General features: G+C 43.0%; 1 protein-coding gene across 1 annotated transcript; it reads left to right on the forward strand.

The window, feature by feature from the left end:
* The first annotated feature begins 14,142 nt into the window (after positions 1–14,142).
* Positions 14,143–16,797, forward strand: LOC109925225 (oocyte zinc finger protein XlCOF19-like). The gene is made up of 2 exons (XM_048619071.1): positions 14,143–14,617; positions 16,736–16,797. Exons 1-2 carry the CDS (start codon positions 14,143–14,145, stop codon positions 16,795–16,797), a joined length of 537 nt encoding a protein of 178 aa, XP_048475028.1.
* The last annotated feature ends 5,519 nt before the right edge of the window (positions 16,798–22,316 follow it).

The following is a 22,316-nucleotide window of genomic DNA, read 5'->3' on the forward strand; positions in this document are numbered from 1 at the left end:
GGTCTAAATTGGTTGATTTTAATAAGACCAGATATGATTTGGTCAGAGGGTGCAAGGAGCAGATACTTCAGATAATTGTGCAAGAGGGAATTTAAATGGAGAGATAAGGACAGCTGACGGGAACATGAATTGATACAGCCAAGAAAAATAAAGGAAGATGCTCAGTTGTTTTACAGGTACATTAATGGGGAAATAGTGAGGCCCATTAAGTACCACGTTGTAGTCTGTGTGTGAGATTAGAGGATATAGGCCTGGTTATAAATGAATGCTTTGTGTCAGTGTTCACGAGTGAGGAAGACGAATCAGGGAGAGGTCTGTGATAGAATGTAAAGGATTTGGCACAGAAAGAGAGAGGAGATTTTAAGTCATCTTGCAGGCTTAAATGTAGGTAAACCTCCAGAGTCAGGTGAAACATATCCTATCGTGTTGGGATGATAAATTGTTGGTACATAATAGCAGGGGTGCTTACAAAAATTTTCAATTCCCCTCTGACCAAAGGAAAGGTACTAGAGGACTGAAGAACAGTCAAAGTGGAACGTTTATTCAAGAAGAGAGCAAGGGATAAACCGAGAAACTGAAAACCAGTCAGTCTCAGTTTGCTGGTGGGGAGAATCTCGCAAGTATTTCTGAGGGGCAGAAATAATTTGCATTTGAAGAGTGAAATTAATCAAGAAAAGGCAGAGACCACAAAAAGGAAGAGAGACAAAGGCAGAGACCACATGGGAAGTGATTCAAATGAGTAAGAAACCGACATTGTTGTCTGACCCAGCAGTGAATCTGCACAGCAGCTGCCTCAGCTGTTTGAGTTCAAGTATCTCTGGACATCGGAGTTTGTCTAAGAAAAATTAACAAACAGCAAAATTCACACCTGTTTCATGCAGAGGGTGGTGTCTGTATGGAATGAGCTGCCAGAAGAAGTGGTGGAGGCTGGTACAAATACAACCTTTAAAAGGCAGCTGGATGGGTATATGAATAGGAAGGGTTTAGAGGGATATGAGCCAAATGCTCGCAAATGTAGGTTATTTAATGTTTTAACGAAGATCTGTATCTTCGGTTGCGGTTGGAGTTGTTTGTTGGTTTGCCAAGCTGACTGGTTTTCGTGTAAATGTTTCAACTCCCTTCTAGGTGACATCATCCATGCTGTTAACCTCTGTTAAAATGCTGTTGTTCTGTCCTGCTCTGAATTTATATGGTCCGATCTGTCATGGTGGGCAGTCTTGTTTCCGGTTTTGTACCGTAGTGGTATGTAGATGGGGTCTATATCAACATGTTTGTTAATTACATCAGTGGTTGAAAACCAGGCCTCCAGGAATTCTGAGTTCTTCCTCAGTTCTGAGGAAGGGTCACCGGATCCAAAATGTTAACTCTGTTTTTTCCTTCACAGATGCTGCCAGACCTGCTGAGCCTCTCCAGCAATTTTGTTTGTGTTCCTGATTTACAGCATCCGCAGTTCTTTCGGTTTTTCTCCAGGAATTCTTGTGCTTGTCTTTGTCTTGCTTGTTTCTTGCAGTTGCTGCATGGTATTTTATATTATCACATTTGTCCTGCTCAATTGCAAGAAACACAACACAGGACAGACAAGTAGGAAACTCACCACCAGGATACATGAACACCAACTTGCAGCAAAATGGCACAACCAATTCTCCCTCATTTCAATACACTCCAACGTAGAAGGACATCAATTTGACTTTGACAAAGATACAGTACTGGGACAACCAAGACAAAGACAAGCACAAGAATTCCTGGAGGCATGGTTTTCAACCATCGATACAATTAACAAACATGTTGAAATAAACCCCATCTACATAACACGACAGTACAAAACCAGAAACAAGACAGCCTGGACCATGTAAATTCAGAGCAGGACGGAACGACAGCGCTGCAGCAGAGGCTGTACAGCACTGACTAGGTCACCTAGAAGGGAGATAAAATGTTTGCATGAAAACGAGTCAGCTCGGCAAACCAACCAGCGACTCCAATGTCGATTAATTTAGGATATCTGGTTGGCATGGATGAGTTGGACCGAAAGGTATGTTTCCGTGCTGTACAGCTCTGTGAACAGTCCACATGAATTTTTTAAGGGGAGTTCCCATCTGATCAACTTGATTCAATTTTTTGATGAGGGTGCCCAGGTGTGTCAATGAGGGCAGTACTTTTGATTGAGACTCCTCGGATGCCATCAAGGCTTTTGATAAGGTCTTGCATGGGAGACTGATAGCAAAGGTAAGAGCCATGGGATCCATTGACATTTGGCAAATTGGATCCACAGCTGGCTGAGTGACAGAAAGCAGAGGGTAATGGTTGAGGGATATTTTTTCCGACTGGATGTCAGTGGAGTCCCACAGTGGTCAGTGTTGGGCCATTGTTGATTATGCTTTACATAAATAATTTGGATATGCCTCAGTCCTGGATGATTATCAATAGTGATTTTGGCTGCAAGACAATTTCGCCTAAATTTTGCTCGCTCCACACTTATCCTGCAAGTTCCCAAACAGACAGCTTCTGATGCACGATGCTGCAAATTATGGAAAAAAAGTAAATAAAAATTTTGGCCTTAATTGCTCATCAAACAGTGCATTTTCTGCTGAGTTACCCTGGCCTCCCATAGCAAGTGATCAATTCTTATTTTACAAGTTGAGAAATGGCTCATGACTTTGTGGTTTCTGTCTGCAAATCCTTCCCTTCCAGCATCCTTTAAAAGGAGTTTTAAAAAGTTATCACTGACAGTGCAGGGTAATAATTCTAGTTTCTATGCAGCATTCTCTTTCAATCCCAAAAACTGGAAGTTAACATCCAACACACTCTCTCTTCCTTCTCACTTTGCTGTAACACATTCTCCTCATGGCAAAAAGTCATGCTAATCGACAGATCACTGCTCAGTGTTGCTGTCGAGGACACACAGGCCTTGAAATCTTCATGCTGGCTCTGACCCTAAATGTATGTGCAATCTAAGTGGATTATATATCTGTGTTATATACAGTGCATTGCTTCTAATTTACTGCCCCTTAAATCCTGACCATGTCTGGTAGAAATCCTACAATCGTGAACATGAGGAAAGACGCCAGCATTTTAGCCAGGCAAATATATGTGTGAAGCTGAGAGAGCAAACAATAGCAATACATTTAAGAGAGTCATACCTGAACCAACATTTCCAGAGTATGCTTCTTCCTTGGGTACACTTCCACTCCCTTCAGTTGCTGCAAGTAAGCAGTATTCTTCCATTGTCCAAGCTGAGAAAAGAAATGGAAAGGAGGAGATATTGCTTTACTGCCAGATGTTGCACAGCAGGGAAAGTTTCACTCTGAAGGTTTAAAGACAACATCTGCATTGTAAGGTCCACAAAGGAGGGGTGAGGCTTTCCTGAAACAGCGAATAGGTCTCACTGAGCTCGTCGGTGAAATGCCCAGTATGTAGAAGTCCCAACAAGGAAGGGGGAGGTCCTGGAATTAACTTTAGGTAACAAAGGTGGACAAGTGGTTGAAGTATCAGTGGAGGATCTTAAATGCTGAATTTGTCTTTTTCTTGGAATATCTTGGGTTTGTAATGTTAAAATTGCAGTTTAATTAGTTGCCAATGCTGTTTTTATATTCTCTCTTAATATTCTGTTCCGGCTGTCTTTTGCAAAATCCCATACTCATCTTCCCCCTACTTTTTTTTTTCTTTTGCCATTACCTCTTTTCATTTTGTTAATTCTGTTCTTCTTAATATTTTATAACTAACACTGCTGCACAGTCTGCATTCTTCAAAAATTTCTTACATAATGCATTGCACCTTAAATATTCGAAATGGCAGTGATTCCAATCCTGGTGGGCTGTGGAACAACTGGATAAGTATTAAGTCCTGAAAACTTTGTAAAAACTCTACTCCATCTACATCTTTATTTCCCTCGTTTGTTAGTTGATTTAGAGGTACGTTTAATTTTGAATGATTATTAATTTTTGTGTTGTGCTGTCATTGATTGTTCCATGTGATTTTCCCTGTATCTTAGTTGTGCAAATTCCTAACATGGCCATTTGCAAGATTCTTTTATTTTCTCATAATCTGTGTTTTCAATAACCAACAGTATTATGCTATCTCGTGAGCCCAGTTAACAGTATAACAGTCTCACAGAAATGAATATTCTCCTCCTGTTCTTGTATCTTTTAGATACATCCCACTATATCATCAGTATTTATTACAGACATTTCAGCCCTTTCCTGCCTTGACATTTTTGAAGTATTACAAGTGTATCATTTCATCCTCAATGATTTTTTATTGTTTAGGCATATTTAAGTTTTATTATAAAGTCTAAATTTGCTTCCTCACGTTAACGGATTGGGGGAGGGGAGAACAATTTAGAAAACCACTTCTCTTCATTTTCCTCCAGGTGATGCAGCAGCATAAGGTTTGTGAATTTTCTTTGGAAAGAGGAACCAGACCATGTGCTGAAAGAGTTGATGAAACAGAAGGTGAATATGATCAGTCTTGACTGTGGAAAGATTGAGGTTTGTTCTATCTGTGGGCCAAGATCAGGAGCATGTGGAAATAAAGACGAAAGAACATGGAGGACTTTGAAAACAAGGATGAGAATTTTAAAATTGAGGCATTGCTGAATACAGGGCCTTAGATTTCTCCATGTGTTTATTCATGGAAAATGGGCAGTGCTGCCTTGATCAGCATGATTGGCCATCTCTGATGGTTTGGAGAAGGTGGTGCCATGGACCACATCTGTGATCTTTGACTGCTGAATGTGGAGGGGACTGGCCAAGTCAGATGATCTTCTCTTGGAGCTGCATCGTGACAATTTAGAATGGGTGAGTCCCAAGGAAGTGGGGTTACTCTTGCTGCCAACCTCTTTTCTTTGGTCTTGTCTGTGCTTGAGTAGCTTGGGAGAGGGAGCATGTTGTGTCCACTAGCACAATTGATATCTTGCATAAAAGTGGCACTGCAGAGCACAGGCACTGGTGATAACTTTCTCGTTTAATTCAACAAGTTCCTGTTACTTTTATCAGGTATTTATTGCAGATTTTGTCTTCTTTGAACTTGATTGAACTACATTTGGAAAATTGAGACGGGGAAGAACTTTTCATAGAAACTAGTATGTTTTCAATATATATGTTGGACTGATAGTGAGACTGACACTGGCAGATCCTTTCGCTAGGTTTACAATGAGATTTCGTTTGGAGGGTGAATATTGGTAGATGGGAATCTCAAACCAAACATTAAATCAAGATCTGACAGGGTCAGTAGATTCATCAGAACCTGAATACAATCAGCTTTTGAATGTGGAAGGAGAAATGCTTCTCTGTTGTGTCTGTGGGAAAAGATTTCAAACACCAATGTGTGGAAAACTGAGATATGCATTCCTGAGAAAGAGAATTTCAGTGATATGACTGTGGAAAATGCTTTAATCAGTCACAAAATCACACTAATCACATGTTCTGTGTGGTGAGACTTCAACCAATCATCTAACCTGGAGAGACCCACGACACCCACATCATGGAGAAATGTGGAAATATGGGAGTTACACAAACAGCTGAGTCTGGAAACACAGTTGGACCAGTGCTGTGAGGTGAGGAGTTACAGCTTATTCACCTAGCGATGACAAGGGAACAGCGATACGTGTTCACATCAACAAGTTGTATTTATCATAGTGCCTATCAAATATTGGACTATTACAAGGCAGTTCAGAGAAATGTTAAAAGCAGCATTTGACACTGGGCCGCATAATGAGATATTAGGGCAGAAACCAAGTGTTTGGTCAAAGGTAGATTTTAACATGTATCCTAAGGAGGAAAGTGAGGTTGATGGCAGAAAATGTTAGAGAGCAAATTCCAGAACTTTTGGCTGTGTCAGCTGAAAGCATGGCCAGCAATGGTGCAGCGATTTTAAAATCAGGACTGTCTGCGAGCCGAAATTAGAGGGGAGCAGAGATCTAGGAGTGTTTTGAGGTGGAATGGAGGAGGATAGTTGGAAGTTCATCTTCAGGTGAAATATGACGTCCTGGTCATCCAGTTCTGATGCCTGACAATTGAGGATAGTGTGTTAGGATGGAGGGAACCTGGAGGTGATTATGTTCACAATCACCTGCTGCTCCAGTCCTTCCAGAAGATGGAAGGTGAAGATTTTGGAGATTCTCTCAAAGCTCTGGTTGTGTTCTGGACATATAAAGTCCTTCTCCATTGCTCCCTGCTGCTCCTACCTTCATCCCTCTCTTGTTCTCCCAGAAAAGACAGAAACTTGTGTAGGTTCCTTCCTGAAGGAAATTAGTGAACCCGTTGGGCTTTACAGTAGTCTGGCAGCTTTCGTGGTCACTTTCTCCTCCTGCTGGCCCCACAAATGATTCGTTCAACTCAATTTCATAACTTTCCTTTGTGTTTTTGTGTGTTCTCTCTCCTTCTCATTTCTGTTCTTCTCTTTGAAATTAGTTTCTCATGGTACAAAACAGGGAGGATTTGCAATCAGGGAAACTCAAACCAAACATTACATCAGAATCTGAAGGATTCGCCCAATTCCTTGCAACCAGAATAACTTTGGATTTTGAACACGGAAGGAGAAATGACCTTTCACAGCAGAGAGAAACTGTACATGTGTTCAGTGTGTGGACAGGGTTTCAGCTGATCATCTGACCTGTCAGAACATAAATGCAGTCTCAACAGGGAGAAGCTGTGGAAATGTGCTGACTGTGGGAAGGGTTTCATTGTTTCAGCAAGGCAGGAAATTTATCAGTGCCAGGTGTGGGAAGGAATTCAGTCAATATCCCACTGGCTGGGACACCAGCTAGTCCACACTGGTGACAGTCCTTATCAATGCTGTGAGTGTGGGAAGTGCTGTAAATGTTCTGGGCAGCTGATGTCCCATCAACATGTTTGCACCGACGAGAAACCATTACAGTGCTCTCTCTGTGAGACGATTGTCAGATGATCATCAGACGCCTCTGTCCAGCAGCAAATTCACAGTGGTCACAGGCCGTTCCAAATGTGGGAAGGGCTTTAATCAGAAACACACCGATCTTAGACACTGGCACACTCACACTGGGGAGAGGCTGTTCATGCTCTCTGAGTATGGGAATACATTTGCATAATCATCGCACATGCTGAGGCACCAGAGTGTTCACCAGCAACTGTAGTGGTGGAAACTTTGCTGTTAGAAATATCTAGGACTTAACTCTGCTCATTGGGTTCTGTGAGTACTGATGTTTATAAACTTCCGTCCAGGCTTGTTTTGCAGCAACAGCGGGGCCTCAAAGGGCAGTCCATTAGGCCACACAGGGATTTATTGGGACCTCACAGCTGTCAGATGTTAGTCCGAGTTTCACAGCAGCCATTGTTGACTGGGAAGTCGCAAATCCAAGAGGCAGATCCTCATGAGCAGCTTTAATCAGGAGCGAGGGGTGGGGTTGGGGGGTAGATGTTCAGCGAAGGACTTGGGCAGCAGAGTTTCAGGTGATCTTAGTTCATCATGAAATTGGACTGAATGAGAGAGGCTGGTCAGGAATGCGTTGGAATTGTCAAGTCGGAAGGCAACACACGCATGGGTGAGGGTTTCAGCAGCCAATGAGCTGTGGTGAGATGGCAATGGGCGATGTTCTGGAGAGTGAAATATCTGGTGTCAGCGATAGTTTGTATTTGTGACCAGAAACTCATCTTGGGGTTCACAGGGAGAGGGACGGTAATGAGGCAGAGCTGGGAGTTGTCAATGTTTGTGTGAAAGTTAACACTGTACATCTGGTATGATATCACCTTGGGGCAGTGTGGAGATGAGAAATAAGAGGGGCCAAGGATCAATCTTTGGGCAACGCCTAGTCCAAGCAAATTAGAGATGAAAGGGAGGTTGGAGATGAGGTCAGTCATTTGCAAGGATAATAAGTTCAAGGGTGTTTTTCTGCTGATGGGTGATGATGCTGGAATTAAAGGTTAGAATGACAGAACCAGAAGACAGGAGTGTACGTTAATAATATCAGTGAACTCAGGGAAGCTGTAGTTCACAGTTCAGTGAGAATAGGGTCGAAGCCCCAAGAGGGAGGTCTCATGGACAAGATAATCTCTGACAGGGCATGATAGAAAATAGAGAGGCGAGAGCAGATCTCAGACAAAATGGAATTTTGAGTGAGTGTGTCCACTGTGCTGATGGCAGGGGAGGAAGAAATAGAAGTAGCTGATTGGATTGTCTCAATATCAGTGACAATTCATTGAAGCAACAGAGAGAATGGCCCTTTCAAAGTGAAGTATCATGAATGTCAAAAGTTTTGGCATACTATATGTTGAACACAAAGCTGATTTATTTTGGCAAATCTAAGCACCTGTGGCTGAGTTAAACATCAGCAGAAATTGACCCTGATGAATATAGGCATGGAGATCATATGGTCAGCTGAACCCAGTCCCACTGTGAGAGCATTTGAACTGTCTCTCCTCAGTTTAATACTTTGGTGATGTATCAGTTACCCAGAACTTTTAAAATCCTTCCTACAAAAGGAATATATAAAGGGTCTCTTGTTAGTGTGAACACACAGATGGGAAATCAGTTCGCTGAAACGTTTGTGGCAGTCCCCACAATGTTGGCATTTGTAAGGGTCAGCATGAATTCGCTGGTGCATCAGCAGTGTGGACAATTGAATGAATCCCTTCCACATATGGATCAGATAAATGGCCATTTTCAGTGTGACCACGTTGGTGAATTTCCAGATCAGAAATGTAACTGCAGTCCACTTTTCCACAGTTTCTCCCCAACATGAGCCCACTCATGTTTCAATAGGCTGGATGATTGTCTGAACCCTTGTCAATACACAGAACACATGCAGTTTCTCTCCTCTGTGAATGGTGATTTTTTTTTTTTTCCTTCCACGTTTAAAATCCAAGGATTTTCCGCTTGTGATAAATTGGGCAATTCCATCAAATTCAAGTGTGATCCTCTTCTGAAGAACAGTCATAATGAACTGAAAATGTTAACTTTTTCTCTCTCTGCTGATGCAACCGGACCTGTTCAGTTTCCCCAGTATTTTCTATTTCGATGACAGTTTTGCAAATGTGTCGTATTTGGCTTTTATCCTAATTGGATGTTTGAATTGGATTTCATATCATCTCTTTCTGTGAAATGGATTTAAAACAGAAAAAGGGATTAGGAGAGAAGCCACAAAACCATGAAGGCAGACTGTGTGAAATTGAGCTGAATGACTCTGAAAATTCATCCATTCTTTTGTTAGTGCTAAATTTATCTAACCACAGGCACTCCAAGCCAGTCTTCCACATTACAGTTTGCCATAACCTTGAGGTTTTCAAACATTCTACTGGCTGTGCACTCACAACAAGTCTTATTTAGCTGCCGCTCCTGTAGAGAGTGTTAGGACGTCAGCACTCTCAACCTCATAGAATATAAGTTCCTAGATTGGAGCTGTTAATCTGATCCAATGAGGGATCTCTGACTGAAATATAAAAGGTGAGTAAAAACCAAAAGAACTGTGGATGCTGTAAATCAAGAACAAAAATTAGGTTGCTGGGAAAAGCGTGTCAGGTATGGCAGCATTTGTGAAGAAACAAAATCAGAGTTAACGTTTCAGGTCCGGTGACCCTTCCTCAGAACTTCATATAGAGGTGAGTTTCAGAGATGCTAATACTCTGATATTTGACTCTGTATGAGTCTATATTCAAGAACTGTTCATGTGTAAATAAAGGCTGGCTTGGTGATGGGAAACCAGCCTCTGTAGAGGCTGTGCTCGCTGACCTATAGAGGGTATTTAAATTATTTCCAGAAATTTCCCCATCAATCAAGTAAAACTGACTGGCCTGTTGTTGCTGGACTTCTCTTCACAAGCTTTTTTGAACAAGATCGAATGATTGCAGTTCTCCAGCTTCTGGCACCTCCCCTCGATCTGAAGAAGCTTAAATCATTACACCAATGTCTCGACAAATTCCACTCTCACTTCCCTTATTGTCCTTGGATATATCTCATTCAAACCTGATGCCATATCCATGTTTAGTTTAAAATCTTATGAATTTTAAACCCTTTAAGTGCCTGAACTAACTCATGTTTAACATGACCTCAGCAAAATCTTCTTTGGGAATGACAAATTCAAAGTACTTATTTAATAATTCAGCAGTGACTCTGCTTGCATGTGTAAATTGCATTTTTTTTTTTGGTCCCTAATGAGCCTTGTTCTATATTTTGCCTTCCCATTACAATTTGAATGCCTAAATAAGACTTTTAGGATTTTCTAACATATTGACTGCCAGTTTCTTGTCACAATCCCTTTTTACTTATTTGTATTTCACCTTCCCTCTGAACCTTCTTCATTGTACCTTGTTCTAAATTTTATTTTGACCTGACATCTGTCATAAATACAACGTCTCTTTTACTTCAATTTCAATAGTCCATGAGATAAACAAGCAGAATTTGGCCATTCAGCCCTTCAAGTCTGCTCCAGCATTCAATGAGATCATGACCGATCTGATGCATGCCTTATCTCTTGCATGCCTTATCCCAGAAACCTTATTCCCTTTACTAATTGAATGTCTGATTTCTGTACCCTAAATATCCTCTACTAACACTTGACTCACTTCATTGCCCAAGAACCTGGTTTAGAGAACCTTTCTCTTTGAGATTGGGTACACATTGCTCGTGACAACTTTCCTGAAAACACTCTAGGAACCCTTGCCCTGCACTGTGCTTTACACACCACTACTCCAGGAGAAAAGCAAACTATTTTGGATGCTGGGAACGTGGGGAAAAAAAAACTCAGCAGGTCTGTAGCATCTGTGGAAATGTACCTATGTTCTGAGTACATATAGGCCAGTATAGTTTGCTTCCTAATTGTATTGATTGCCATCTGCGTCACTCCCATCACACCCAAAAAAAATCGCAAATAACCAATGTCGGTATCATTACCCACCATGCCCCGCGTTGGTAAATGTGCCCTAAGTCGGGCACGGGCGAGCGGTGCGCAGGCGCAGCCCCACCTAATCTCTGAAGCGTGCGCATTAAGTGTGATGACAATGGGCAGAGACGCTGTTTCTATTCTGACCTGGAAGTGGTGAGGCTACGGGAGCATTGAGGTCGGCCGGGGGGGAGGGGTGTGTTTTTAAAACCTTTACTAAGTACCTCAAACCTTGATTAACAATTTGCAATTACACGGTTTCTGTTGCCGGGGCATTTTCTCCGGATCAATGCCTGCTGAATCGCCACCATCGTGGATCTACTGTGAAGACGGCGCATGCGTTAGATTTGTTGACGCAATGACTTGGAATCAGAAAGGTCTGCAGGTACTGGAAGTTAGAGTCAATAAATGTGGAGCTGGAAAAGCACAGCAGGCCAGACATCATCCGAGGAGCAGGGAAGTCAACGCTTCGGGCAGAAATCCTTCATCAGGACTGGGGAGTGGGAGGGAAACCTAGAAATAAATAGAGGGGGGGGGTGAGGGCAGGTGAGACGGGGATAGGTGGATGCAGGTAGGGGCTTATTGTGGTTGGTCAGTAGGAAGGGTGGAGTGAGTGGATGTGTAAGTAGGAAGATGGACAGGTTGGGGATGGAGAGATTTTGTAACTGGCGAAGTCAATATTCAGGTCATTGGGCTGTAAACTCCCAAGGTGAAATATGAGATGTTGTTCCTCCAGTTTATGCTTGGCCTCACTCTGACAGTGGAGGAGGTCAAGGATGGACATATCAGGGGAGTGGGAGGGGGAGTTAATGTGGATGGCAACCGGAAGGACGAGTTTGTTGGTGCGTGCAGAGCACAGATGCTCCACGCACTGGTCCCTGAGTCTGTGTTTGGACTGCCTGATATAGAAGCGACATCAGGCGCAACAGATGCAGGAGATGAAGTGCAGGTGAATCTCTGCTGGATTTGGAAGGATTGTTTGGGGCATTGGACAGAGGTGAGAGGGGAGATGTAGGGGCAGGTGTTGTACCTCCTTCAGTTGCAGGGAAAGGTACTGGGTGTGGTAGAGGGGTTGGTGGAGAGTATGGAGCTGATGAGGGAGTCACGGAGTGAACAATCCCTATGAAAAGCGGACGGGGTGGGAGGGAAATATCGTTTTGTAGCTGGGTCTGATACTAGGTGGCAGAAATGACAGAAGATGATGCATTGTATTTGGAGGTTGCTGGAGTGGTATGTGAGTACTAAGTGGACTCTAAGGAAGTGGACATAGTTTCATGGCTAACTTTTTCCAAATCAGGCCCTAATGCCTGGGTTGTGAGAGTTCCTGCCCAACAAGTTTATCAGCAGCTTCTCGGAATGCAAACGATGTTTGAGTTGGAGAAGAGGCCCTGGGGCATGTACATACACATTGTGACAGGTTAAAGCCTCTATACAGTTACCTGAAGGAGCAGCTGTTTAAAGTGTGATGACGCTTCTTCCCGATGCTGCTGACATTCATCTGTACAGTGTGGAGGGCATGTGTAAGTTTGAGGACCATCTCACCAGTTAAAACAGTAAATTGTAGGATGCGAATGGACAGTGTTCACGGGGAGGATCACTCTGGCTAAACAGTTGATGAAGGATTTTGGAGTAGATCTGTAGCTCGGGTTGTGGATGTTGAGTTTGGTTGGCTTGCCGAGCTGGTTTGTTGTTTTGCGGACGTTTCATTACCATGCTTGGTAACATCCTCAGTGCAGCCTCCGATGAAGCATTGGTGTGTTTTCCCGCCTGGTTTTTAAACTCTGGCGTCCGTTGAGATGGACTGCCTCACTTCCGGTTTTCCTTCGTAGTGGAATGTATATGGGGTCGAGTTCAACTTGCATATTAATAGCATGTTTCGTGGAGTGCCATGCTTCCAGGAATTCTCATGCTTGTCTCTGCCTAGTCTGTCCCAAGATCTTTGTGTTGACCCAGTCGAAGTCGTGGTTCTCCTTGTCCACGTGGATTGAGATGAGTGAGTATTGGTCGTGTCTTTTTGTAGCCAGTTGGTGTTCATGTACTCTTGTTGTTAGTTTCCTTCCTGTTGTCCGATATAGTATTTCTCACAGTCTCTGCAGGGGATTTTGGAGATGACATTGGTCCTGTCCATGGCGGGGAGTGGGTCTTTAGTTCGGGTGAGCAGTTGTCGTAGGGTTGACGTGGGCTTGTGTGCCCTCTGATGCCCAGCGGTCGTAGGAGTCTTGTGGTGAGTTCCGACGTGTTCCTGATGTAGGGTAGTGTGATGAGTGTGTCGGGGCATGTAGAATCTTTCTGATACTGTTCATGTAGGCATCTTCTGACCCAGGTTTTTTTGGATATCCATTAGCCTTGAACACTTGGAAGAGGCATTCTTCTTCTTGGCATAGTTCCATGTTGCTGCAGTGTGTTGTTGCCCTTTTAAATAGACACTTCATCGGAGGCTGCACTGAGGATGTTACCAAGCATTGTAACGAAGCGTCTGCAAAACAACAAACCAGCTCGGCGAGCCAACCAACCTCAACAGTTGATTAAAGGAGCGTGAGTAAGCTATTTGGCCCATCAAGCCTGCTTTGCCTTTCAATAAGATCATGGCTTATCTGATTGTGCCTTAATTTTATTTTCCTGCAGAAACCGGCTTCTCTTCCATCATTGTGTCTGTGCCTGGTTGTCTGTGGAGAGAAAGTATGCACTGTCCAGCACACAGTTGAAAACCTTCCACAACCAGTGGACACCTCAAGGTACAGAATGTTTCATGGACACTGGGGAACTAAGTCTCTTTTAGTTTGGAATGTTCCCATGATCTTCTCAAACTTTGTTGCTGATTTGCAGTTTTATTAGTTTGATTAGATTACACATGAACAAGAGAGAAAGGAAGTAGCCCCTCCAGGTAATTTTCCAGAGGCTGTAACCTTTCACACTGAATGCATATAAAAAGGCTGTGGATTACTCTTAGCTGCAAGTGTCCCCTTCCCAGCATGTTATTTCTTCCCATTGAGGTCAGATTCTTGCAGATGTCTAGTCCGGGTGTCAAAATTTCCTCTCTGATGGACATCAGTGAACCAGTTGTGTTTTCTTTTTAATGCCAACCCCACAAACAGCCAGATTCATTCAGCTCAGTTTCACAGCATGCTCTCAAATTTTTTGTTGCTTCTCTCACTCCGTTTTCTATTTCAAATCAATTTCACAGGAGATTCGAAGCAGGTGGCTTGCTGTCAAAAAACTCAAACTAAACATCACATCAGGATCTGATGAAGTCACCCAATTTTTTGTAATTCGATAATTACTGGATTTTGAACATGGAAGGAGACAGCACCATCCACAGTGGAGAGAAACCACTCACATGTTCTTTGTGTGGACGAAGCTTCAGCCAATCATCTGGCCTGTCCAGACACAAATGTACCCACAACAGAGAGAAATTGTGGAAATGTGGTGACTGTGGGAAGGGATTCAATTACCCATCTGACCTCAAAAGGCATCAGCGCAGTCACACCGGGGAGAAGCCATTCACTTGTCTCATGTGTGGGAAAGGATGCACTCAGTTATCCAACCTTATGATACACCAACGCGTTCACACTGACGAGAGACCTTTTAAATGTTCAGAGTGTGGAATGTGCTTTAAAAGCTCGCAGGAACTGATGTACCATCAACGTGTTCACACTGATGAGAAACCATTCAGGTGCTCTCGCTGCAGGACCGGGTTCAAAACATCATCTGAACTTACTATACACCTGAGGACTCACACTGGGGAAAGACTGTTCATCTGCTCCGAGTGTGGGAGGAGATTCACTCAGTCATCCACTCTGCTGACACACCAGTGAGTTCACTCGGGGGAGAGGCCATTCACCTGCTCGGAGTGTGGGAAGGGCTTCACTCGGTCATCCTACCTCCTGACACACCACCAAATTCACAAGTAACCACTGTGATTGGATTTTGCTGTTAGTCAAATCTTGTACTGAATTATGTTCATTATGGTCTGTTTCTGTGATGTTAATAAGATCCAGCCGAGCTGAAGTGTTAACATGCTGCATAAACATCAAACAACTCCACTTGTGTGCAGTATGTTGCTGTAGTTTTTAATCTTTCCCACTAAAAATTGCTGGGGAAATACAACAGATCTGGCAGCATCTGTTAAGAGAGAAACAGGTTTAACATTTTAAGTTTCATGATCTTTCTTAAAAATTAGATTAGTTAGCTCTATATTCAAATGCGAGGGGAAAATATCAGGTTTATCTGTCAAATTGGCAAATGTAATAAACTATCTCTCTCGCTCTCTCCCCCTCTCTCGCTCATTTGGTAGGCACATGATGTAGTGAAGGGGTGATGCTGACAGTGCACCAGTGCCAGCCCAGCTACTGAGTGAGAGCCTAGTCCTGGGCATGGGCTCGAGGTGGGTGTTTGAATGACAAACACTGTCACTGCCTGAGAGACTCATCAGTGAGAAATGACAGTTAACCTGGAGTGAGAGTGGTGTGCGTGGCTCAACTAGATGTGAATGGGAAGAAGAGAGACAAGGGGTTGGAGAGCCCAAGGCCCTATAATTTATAAGTATCTTCCTGCTCTTCTTGCTCAGTGTATTGCATTTTTCTTTTATCCCAGTGCTCCGCCCCACCTCTCACCTCCATTTCTCACTAACACTTTGGCAGAAGTTGCAGTTCAAAAATGAAGGATGCACATAGTCAACTAGTAGCTCAAAAAATTCATGGCACCTCAAGATTTGGGCAGAGGAGCTCTTGAATGGAAGAGAGATCGGGGACAAACTGAGCCAAAGAGACAATCTGACCTTTAGAACATTGCGCAGAGAGGTCTTGGAGGAAATTAAGGAATAACAGCAGTTAGCCTTAATGTATATTGTGCCTTTAACATAATAATATGTCCCAAAGGGTTTTATTGAATAAAAATAGACACTGACTGACATGAGGTATTAAGGAAAGCAATGCTGATTTTTAAGAGTGCCTTGAAGGAAGATGGGGTTGGGGGGAGGTGGAGGTGGGTGATGGTGTTGAGGGAAGAGGGGTTTCGGAAGGGAGACCTTTCAGTGTGTTCAAATTTACAGGAGGCTTCAGGCTTTAAGGGTTATTATGTTTGGAAATATTTAAAGCAAGGATGAGGGTAAGAACTCATGACATTGAGGTGGGCGTCATATTTATAATCACCAGTTCTCAACCTCACCCTTGCATTAAATACTTGAGTGTAGATCCTGATTCAGTGGAGAATGTGGAGTTTGATTCAGGCTTACATGATGTAATACCCTGTGCTGAGAAATTCAAGAAATAGCTCCAAGTTTTTGAAGGACTGGTGAAGTGGCTTGATTAAATTGATACAACAAGTCATAAAGGTGTTAATGAAGATATTCATCCGTGGAGGGTCAAAGGGAGACAGCCCTGTTTGGAAGAGAGCTGGTTCCCAATAACATGGATGTTGCTGCAATGGGTGGGGTCAGACTCTTTCTAGTTTAATAACACCCTTTCTATAGTCGGACAACCAGAACTGCATGCAGTAATCCAAATGTGGCCTCAGCAATGTCATGTACAGCTGCAATGACATGTCCCAATTCCTATACACAATGCTCTGACCGATGAAAGCTAGCATGCCAAAAGCTTTTAGGAATCATGCAAGCATCTGGGTCACCAGGCTGTGTGGAGCAATTGGTCAGAGTGTTTAGCTGTTAACCGAAAGGTTGGTGGTTTGAGACCACCTGGGGTGGAGATGTCACTGTTTTCAATCCATCATGTGAAGGTGTCAGTGTTGGACTGGGGTGGATGAAGTCCAAAGGTAACTGGTTGACTTCACCCAAAGAGGGATCAGCACTCCCAAAGCTTGTGATTTCAAATAAACCTGTTGGACTATAACTTGGTGTCATGTGACTTCTGACTTTGTTCACTCCATCAGCTTTATTTGCTGCACAGTTCTGGGTTCTTAATAGGACCAGGAAAGTGTTCCCCAAACAGTAATCATTATCCAGTGTGTGACCAGAAAGGTGTTTCCATATTGTTTAAATGACTAACTTAAAGAACTGTGGATGCTGAAAACCTGAAACAAAAATAAATTTCTGCAGAAACTCAGCAGGTCTGGCAGCATCTGTGGAGAGAGAATGCAGAGTTTTGATCAAGGCGTGAACCATTGACTCTGTTACTCTCTCCACAGATGTGGCAAGACCTGCCGAGTTTCTCCAACAATTTATGGTTATTTTTTAAATGACTGATTATATCAAATATCGGAATGAAACCACCAGACCCACCATGGACCAACATTTAATCCTTTAGAAATCTATGAAGTGATTGGATTCAAAAAAACTCATCAATAATTCACGCTTAAATAAAAACCCAAAAGAACTGCAGATGCTGTAAATCAAACAAAAATTTGAAATTGCTGGAAAACTTCAGCAGCTCTGGCAGCATCTTCTGGAAGTAATCAGAGTTAAGGTTTTGGGTTGAGTGACCCATCCTCAGAACTGGATTCAATCTTTCTTAGCTCCACATGGAAAAAAACCCAAGGAAAGCAGGCCAGTGGCATGCTTTTGTACTTGAGGGAGTGTGGTTAGGGTGATAGATTTGAAATCCATTGGCGTTTCCCTGTGCAGGTTCAAATCCTGCACACTATGACAAGGGAGCTCCTTCTTTCTCACAGTTAGTAACTCTATTGCAGACAGCTTAGAGGCAATACAAAGAAAAATACTTTTACCCACTATCAGAAGATGGTAGGAATCTGGAGCTTGCTGCCTGTCAGTGTGACAGAAACCCTTATTACAATTAAGAAGTAGACATGCACTTACGATTCCCGCTTCTATAAGGCTATGGACCAAGTGCTGGAAAATGGGATTAGAATAGTCAAGCTCTTCTCTTTGACCTCGATGGAACGAAGGGCCTTTTTCTCTGCTGCGGTTGGCTCAGTTTGTGAAGTGAGAGCGCAATGTTTGCAAAATGCACCCGAGCCAGGAAGGAATTGAAACGACACTCCCCTGATCTGTCTGCCAGACATGTTATCCATTGCAACATTCTGACTGGGGATAACTGGCAACAAGCGCATTCCTGCAATCAGTCTCTGGGAGAAACAGGAAGTGTGTGTAAAATGAATGAATGGTCACAGCAGAGAAAGAGGGTGATCATCTTGTCCTGTCTGTGCCATCCCCACAACATTCCCTGGTCACTGTGCAGTTTATCCTGCTTCTCCTTGTTTTTCTGAACTAATTGGGAATGAAGGAGTGAGAATAAAGAAAGAGGAGAAGCATTAGTGTTTGTGGAACAGAGGAAATAAACTCCAGGATCAATGAATTCTTGCAGTTCACAAAGTAACAAGAAACAACATTCCCTGATGTGGGCCAAACCCAGGTGACAGGAGTGGGGGCAATGAATAGTGCTAGGTTTTAGTTCAAAAACAGGGAACTTATTCAGCCAATAACTGCTTCAAGTGTGTCAGACATGGACATGTAGTGAACAGTGAGGGGGAACAGTGCCACAGGCTGCGGATGGACACCTTTCAATTTTTAACACCCGCCAACATCATAAGAGGAAATAAATAGTGACAGGAGTAGCCATTTGTCCCCAAGAGCCTGCTCTGCTGTTCAATAGGATCATTGCTGATCTGACATTCCTCACGTCCACTTTCCTGGTCTTTCCCCAAAAGCTTTGATTCCCTTACTGACCAAGAATTTAGCTGTCACAGCCTTAAATATACACAAGGCCTGTGCCCCCATAACTCTCTGTGGTAAGGAGTTGCAAAGACTCACAACCCTCTCAGCGAGGAAATCCCTCCTTACCTCAGTCTTAAATTGGCCCCGTTGTTCTGCAACAATGCCATTCCTCGACTTTCCCATGAAGGGAAATATCCTATCAGTATTTCGCCTTAAGAATGCTGTATATTTTAATGAGACCTCCTATTCTCCTGAACTCCAGTGAGTAGAGCCTCAACCTGGGTAGCCTTTACTCATAAGATTGCCGGATGCCAAAGATCATCCTAGTGCTTCTCTGAACTGTCTGAAATGATATTGTTCCTTTAATAAGGGGACCAAATTGCTCACTGTACTCCAGATGTAATCTCACCAGCACCTTGTATAGTTGCAGTAACACTCCCCTACTCTAAAACTCCAACCCCCTGTCTCTGCTTGATTAGATTACGATTTTCCAAATGGGTTATCATTACTTCCTTAATTGATTCCAATACATTTCCAACTGTAGATGTTAGGATAATCAGCCTGTACTAACATGCTTTTTGCCTCTCTCCCTTTTTGAATATGGATGTCATGTTGGCCGTTTTCCAATCCTCTGGTAGTTTTTCAAGGTCCATGGTTTTTGGGAAGATAATTCCAGCCAAACCTGAGGTGTCGTATAAGTGATTCTGCCTCGTTACATATCACCAGATCTATGATTGGATCAACAACATAGCATTTGAGAGGAGTTTAAATGACTGTTTTTAAAGAAAGGTGCATGCACTGCTGTGATTTGAACCAACTTACGAGGCAGACACTTTAACCAAGTAAGCTATGGCACCACCAAATGGGTTGCTTCCCGCCCATCCGATGTCTGTTTTCCTAACCACACAATCATAGTAACTTGTTGTTTTTCTGTTTCAATATTGCTCAGTGAGAATTTCAATTACCTTTTGCTTTTGCAAAAAGCAGAGAGTTCACAGCTGCTCAACATGAAAACACAGACAGAGACAACATCCTTTCACATTGTTTTAAACTAATATTTTCACCTGCTAACCTCACGGGATAAAGGGAATGCCTTCATCCTCTCAGGGCCCGTTAACTGCATTAATACACACAGAGGGAACCTCACAAGAGGACAAATATGTTATTTTTTGCCAGTGAAATTGACCGCTTCTCAAAGTGGGGTCCATTGAAGTGAGGAAGTGATGATGATTGTTTTTGCTGGTTGTTCACCTTATGAACGATCCCTTTCCTGTTCATGTCCATGTTTACACCACAACTCTGCAGACATGGACAGGGCCATTGGCACAATGAAGACTGTAGGTTTGACCCCTAACTGGCTCCAGCGAAATTTATAAATTTCATACATTTCGTAGCTAGTGTTTCTCATAGTCCTAAAGCCTCAGTGAGATTTGATTTATTATTGTCACATGTTCTGAAATACTATGTAAAGTACCTTTTTGCATGCTAAACTGGCAAATCAAACCACACAAAGTGTATCAGGGTAAGATTTCTTTCAAGCCTCAGATCAGCAAATGTCACCATGAACATCAGAGTAAATGCCCCAGCCACTTAAAGGGGAATTTGCCTTTACTATTCAGTGAATTCAGTGAATTTCCACTGATAAAGAAAACACATTTATCCTCCAACGATGGTGCATGGTTGTGACTTTGGAAATTGGAAGTCAACACTACAATCAGAGCACCAATACTTGGAGAAAGTGCGCACACACACCTTAGAGAGAACGTTAAGCAGGAATTGGGCAGCAGAGTGTTGGGAGATCTCACATTACTGGGTGGTGCTGAGGTGAATGTGAGAGACTGGTCAGGAGTACATTGGAATCATCAAGTGTAAAAATAACATTGACATAAATAAGGGTTTCAGCAGCAAATGATCTGTGCTGGGGTGGAGATGGCTGACATTATGGAGATCGAAATATCTGGTATCAGTGACAGTATGGTTTTGTGGTCAGAAATTCAGCTTGAGGTTAAATCTCTCACTGACATTATGAACAGTCTGGTTCAGCCTCACTATCAGGAAAGAGGGATGGACTTGGGAGTTTAGGAATGGAATGTGCAATGGGAACTGAATACAATGGATTGGTCTTCCAAATGTTTATTTGTAGGACATTTCTTCTCATCCAGTATTTGGTTTGGGATAATTTAATAACGCTGGAGGATTGGAGAGGGATGCTGGAGAGTTAAAGCTGATAGTTGTTAGTGTACATCTGAAAACCAACACAGTGCTTCTGGGCAGTGTCATCCAGGGGCAGTGTCTAGATGAGAAATAGGAGGGACCAAGGATAATACTTTGGGGGACACCATGTACAAGTCTTTGCAAACACTGTGGAGTCAAGTCTGTTTTGTTTCAAGGATTGTTTCGAGGAATATAAAGGTTTGAAGGACAGTACCAGGAGAGTGAACAGTTAACAATATCAATGTGCATGTTTAGTAACAACAGGGTTCATGGAACAAAGGTAGGTCTCATAGACAGGAAGAGCTCTGTCATTAGACAGACTGGAGAAAGCTGTGGGGTCAAGCAAGGAGGAACTTGACAGACAGTTTGACCCAATAAGCTAGTGAAAGGGAGGGGAGCAGCAGAGACAACTGATCAGATTCTCTAATCTTTGTGGTGACAAAACTCTCTAAACTCCTCAGACTTGTTGAAGGACAGAAGGGAGAGGGAGACCCTTCAAAAGGGACTCTCTTGTATTAGAGATATTAAAAAGAATCAACTCACTGGTTTTAACACAAGGCTTATTCATGTGAATTTTATTCAGAATATTCACACATAACACTGTTCTGGAATGTATTAACATCAGTAGAAAAAGGGCCAAATCAGAAATGGATGGCTCCAGCATTTGATTAACAGCAAATCTGACTGCTGCAGTCACCAATGAACATGCTGGTGTCTCAGAAGGTGCGATGCCTGAGTGTATCTTCTCACACTCACAGCAAGTGAACAGCCTCCCCATCATGTGAGCTCATTGGTGTTTACAGTGAGGGCAGATGATTGCCTGAAGCCAGTCCTGCACTGAGAGAGCCGGAATGGTTTCTGCTGTGCATGTGAATACGTTGTTGGGAAATCAGATCACTGAGATCTCCAGAGCACTTTTCCCAGTCTGAGCAGAGGCAGCTGATCAGATTGTCTTAATCTTAGTGACAACAAAGTCCCTCACACTTCTTGTTAAAAGTGAGGATGGAGGGGAGAGGGAGAGCAATACAAAAGGGAATCTCTTGTTTTAGAGACAATAAGAAGATGATAAGCACTGTGTTTTACACAAAGCTGCTTTATTTGACGTTTATCTACATTAACATGGGACCAGCAGGTGGTTGTTAACATCAGCAGAAACAGATGGTAATGAACATGGTTCACTCCTGGGTGTGATGAACACTAAAATCCAATGACTGTAGTTAGTTATGAACTCTCTGGTGACTCAGCAGATGTGATACATTTGTGAATCCATTCTCACAACTGGGACAGGTGAATGGCTTCTTCCCAACGTGAATGTACTGGTGTCTCAGCAGGTGGGATGACTGACTTAATCTCTTCCCCTCGTCAGAGCAGGAAAATGGCTTCTCCCCAGTATGAACACGCTGGTGTATCAACAGGTGGGATGACTGAGAGAAGCGCTTCCCACAGTCAGAGCAGGTGAATGACTTCTGCCTCGTATGAACACGATGGTGTACAGTGAGGTAAGATATCATTTAAATATAGCCCCACAGTCAGAGCACCTGAACAGTCTGGCATCAGTGTGAACACGTTGATACAGCATCAGCTCTCAAGAACTTTTACAGCACTTCAGACAAACTGGGCTTCTCC

This window comes from Rhincodon typus, chromosome 42 (assembly GCF_021869965.1).
Source record: "Rhincodon typus isolate 14 chromosome 42, sRhiTyp1.1, whole genome shotgun sequence".
Taxonomy (NCBI): domain Eukaryota; kingdom Metazoa; phylum Chordata; class Chondrichthyes; order Orectolobiformes; family Rhincodontidae; genus Rhincodon; species Rhincodon typus.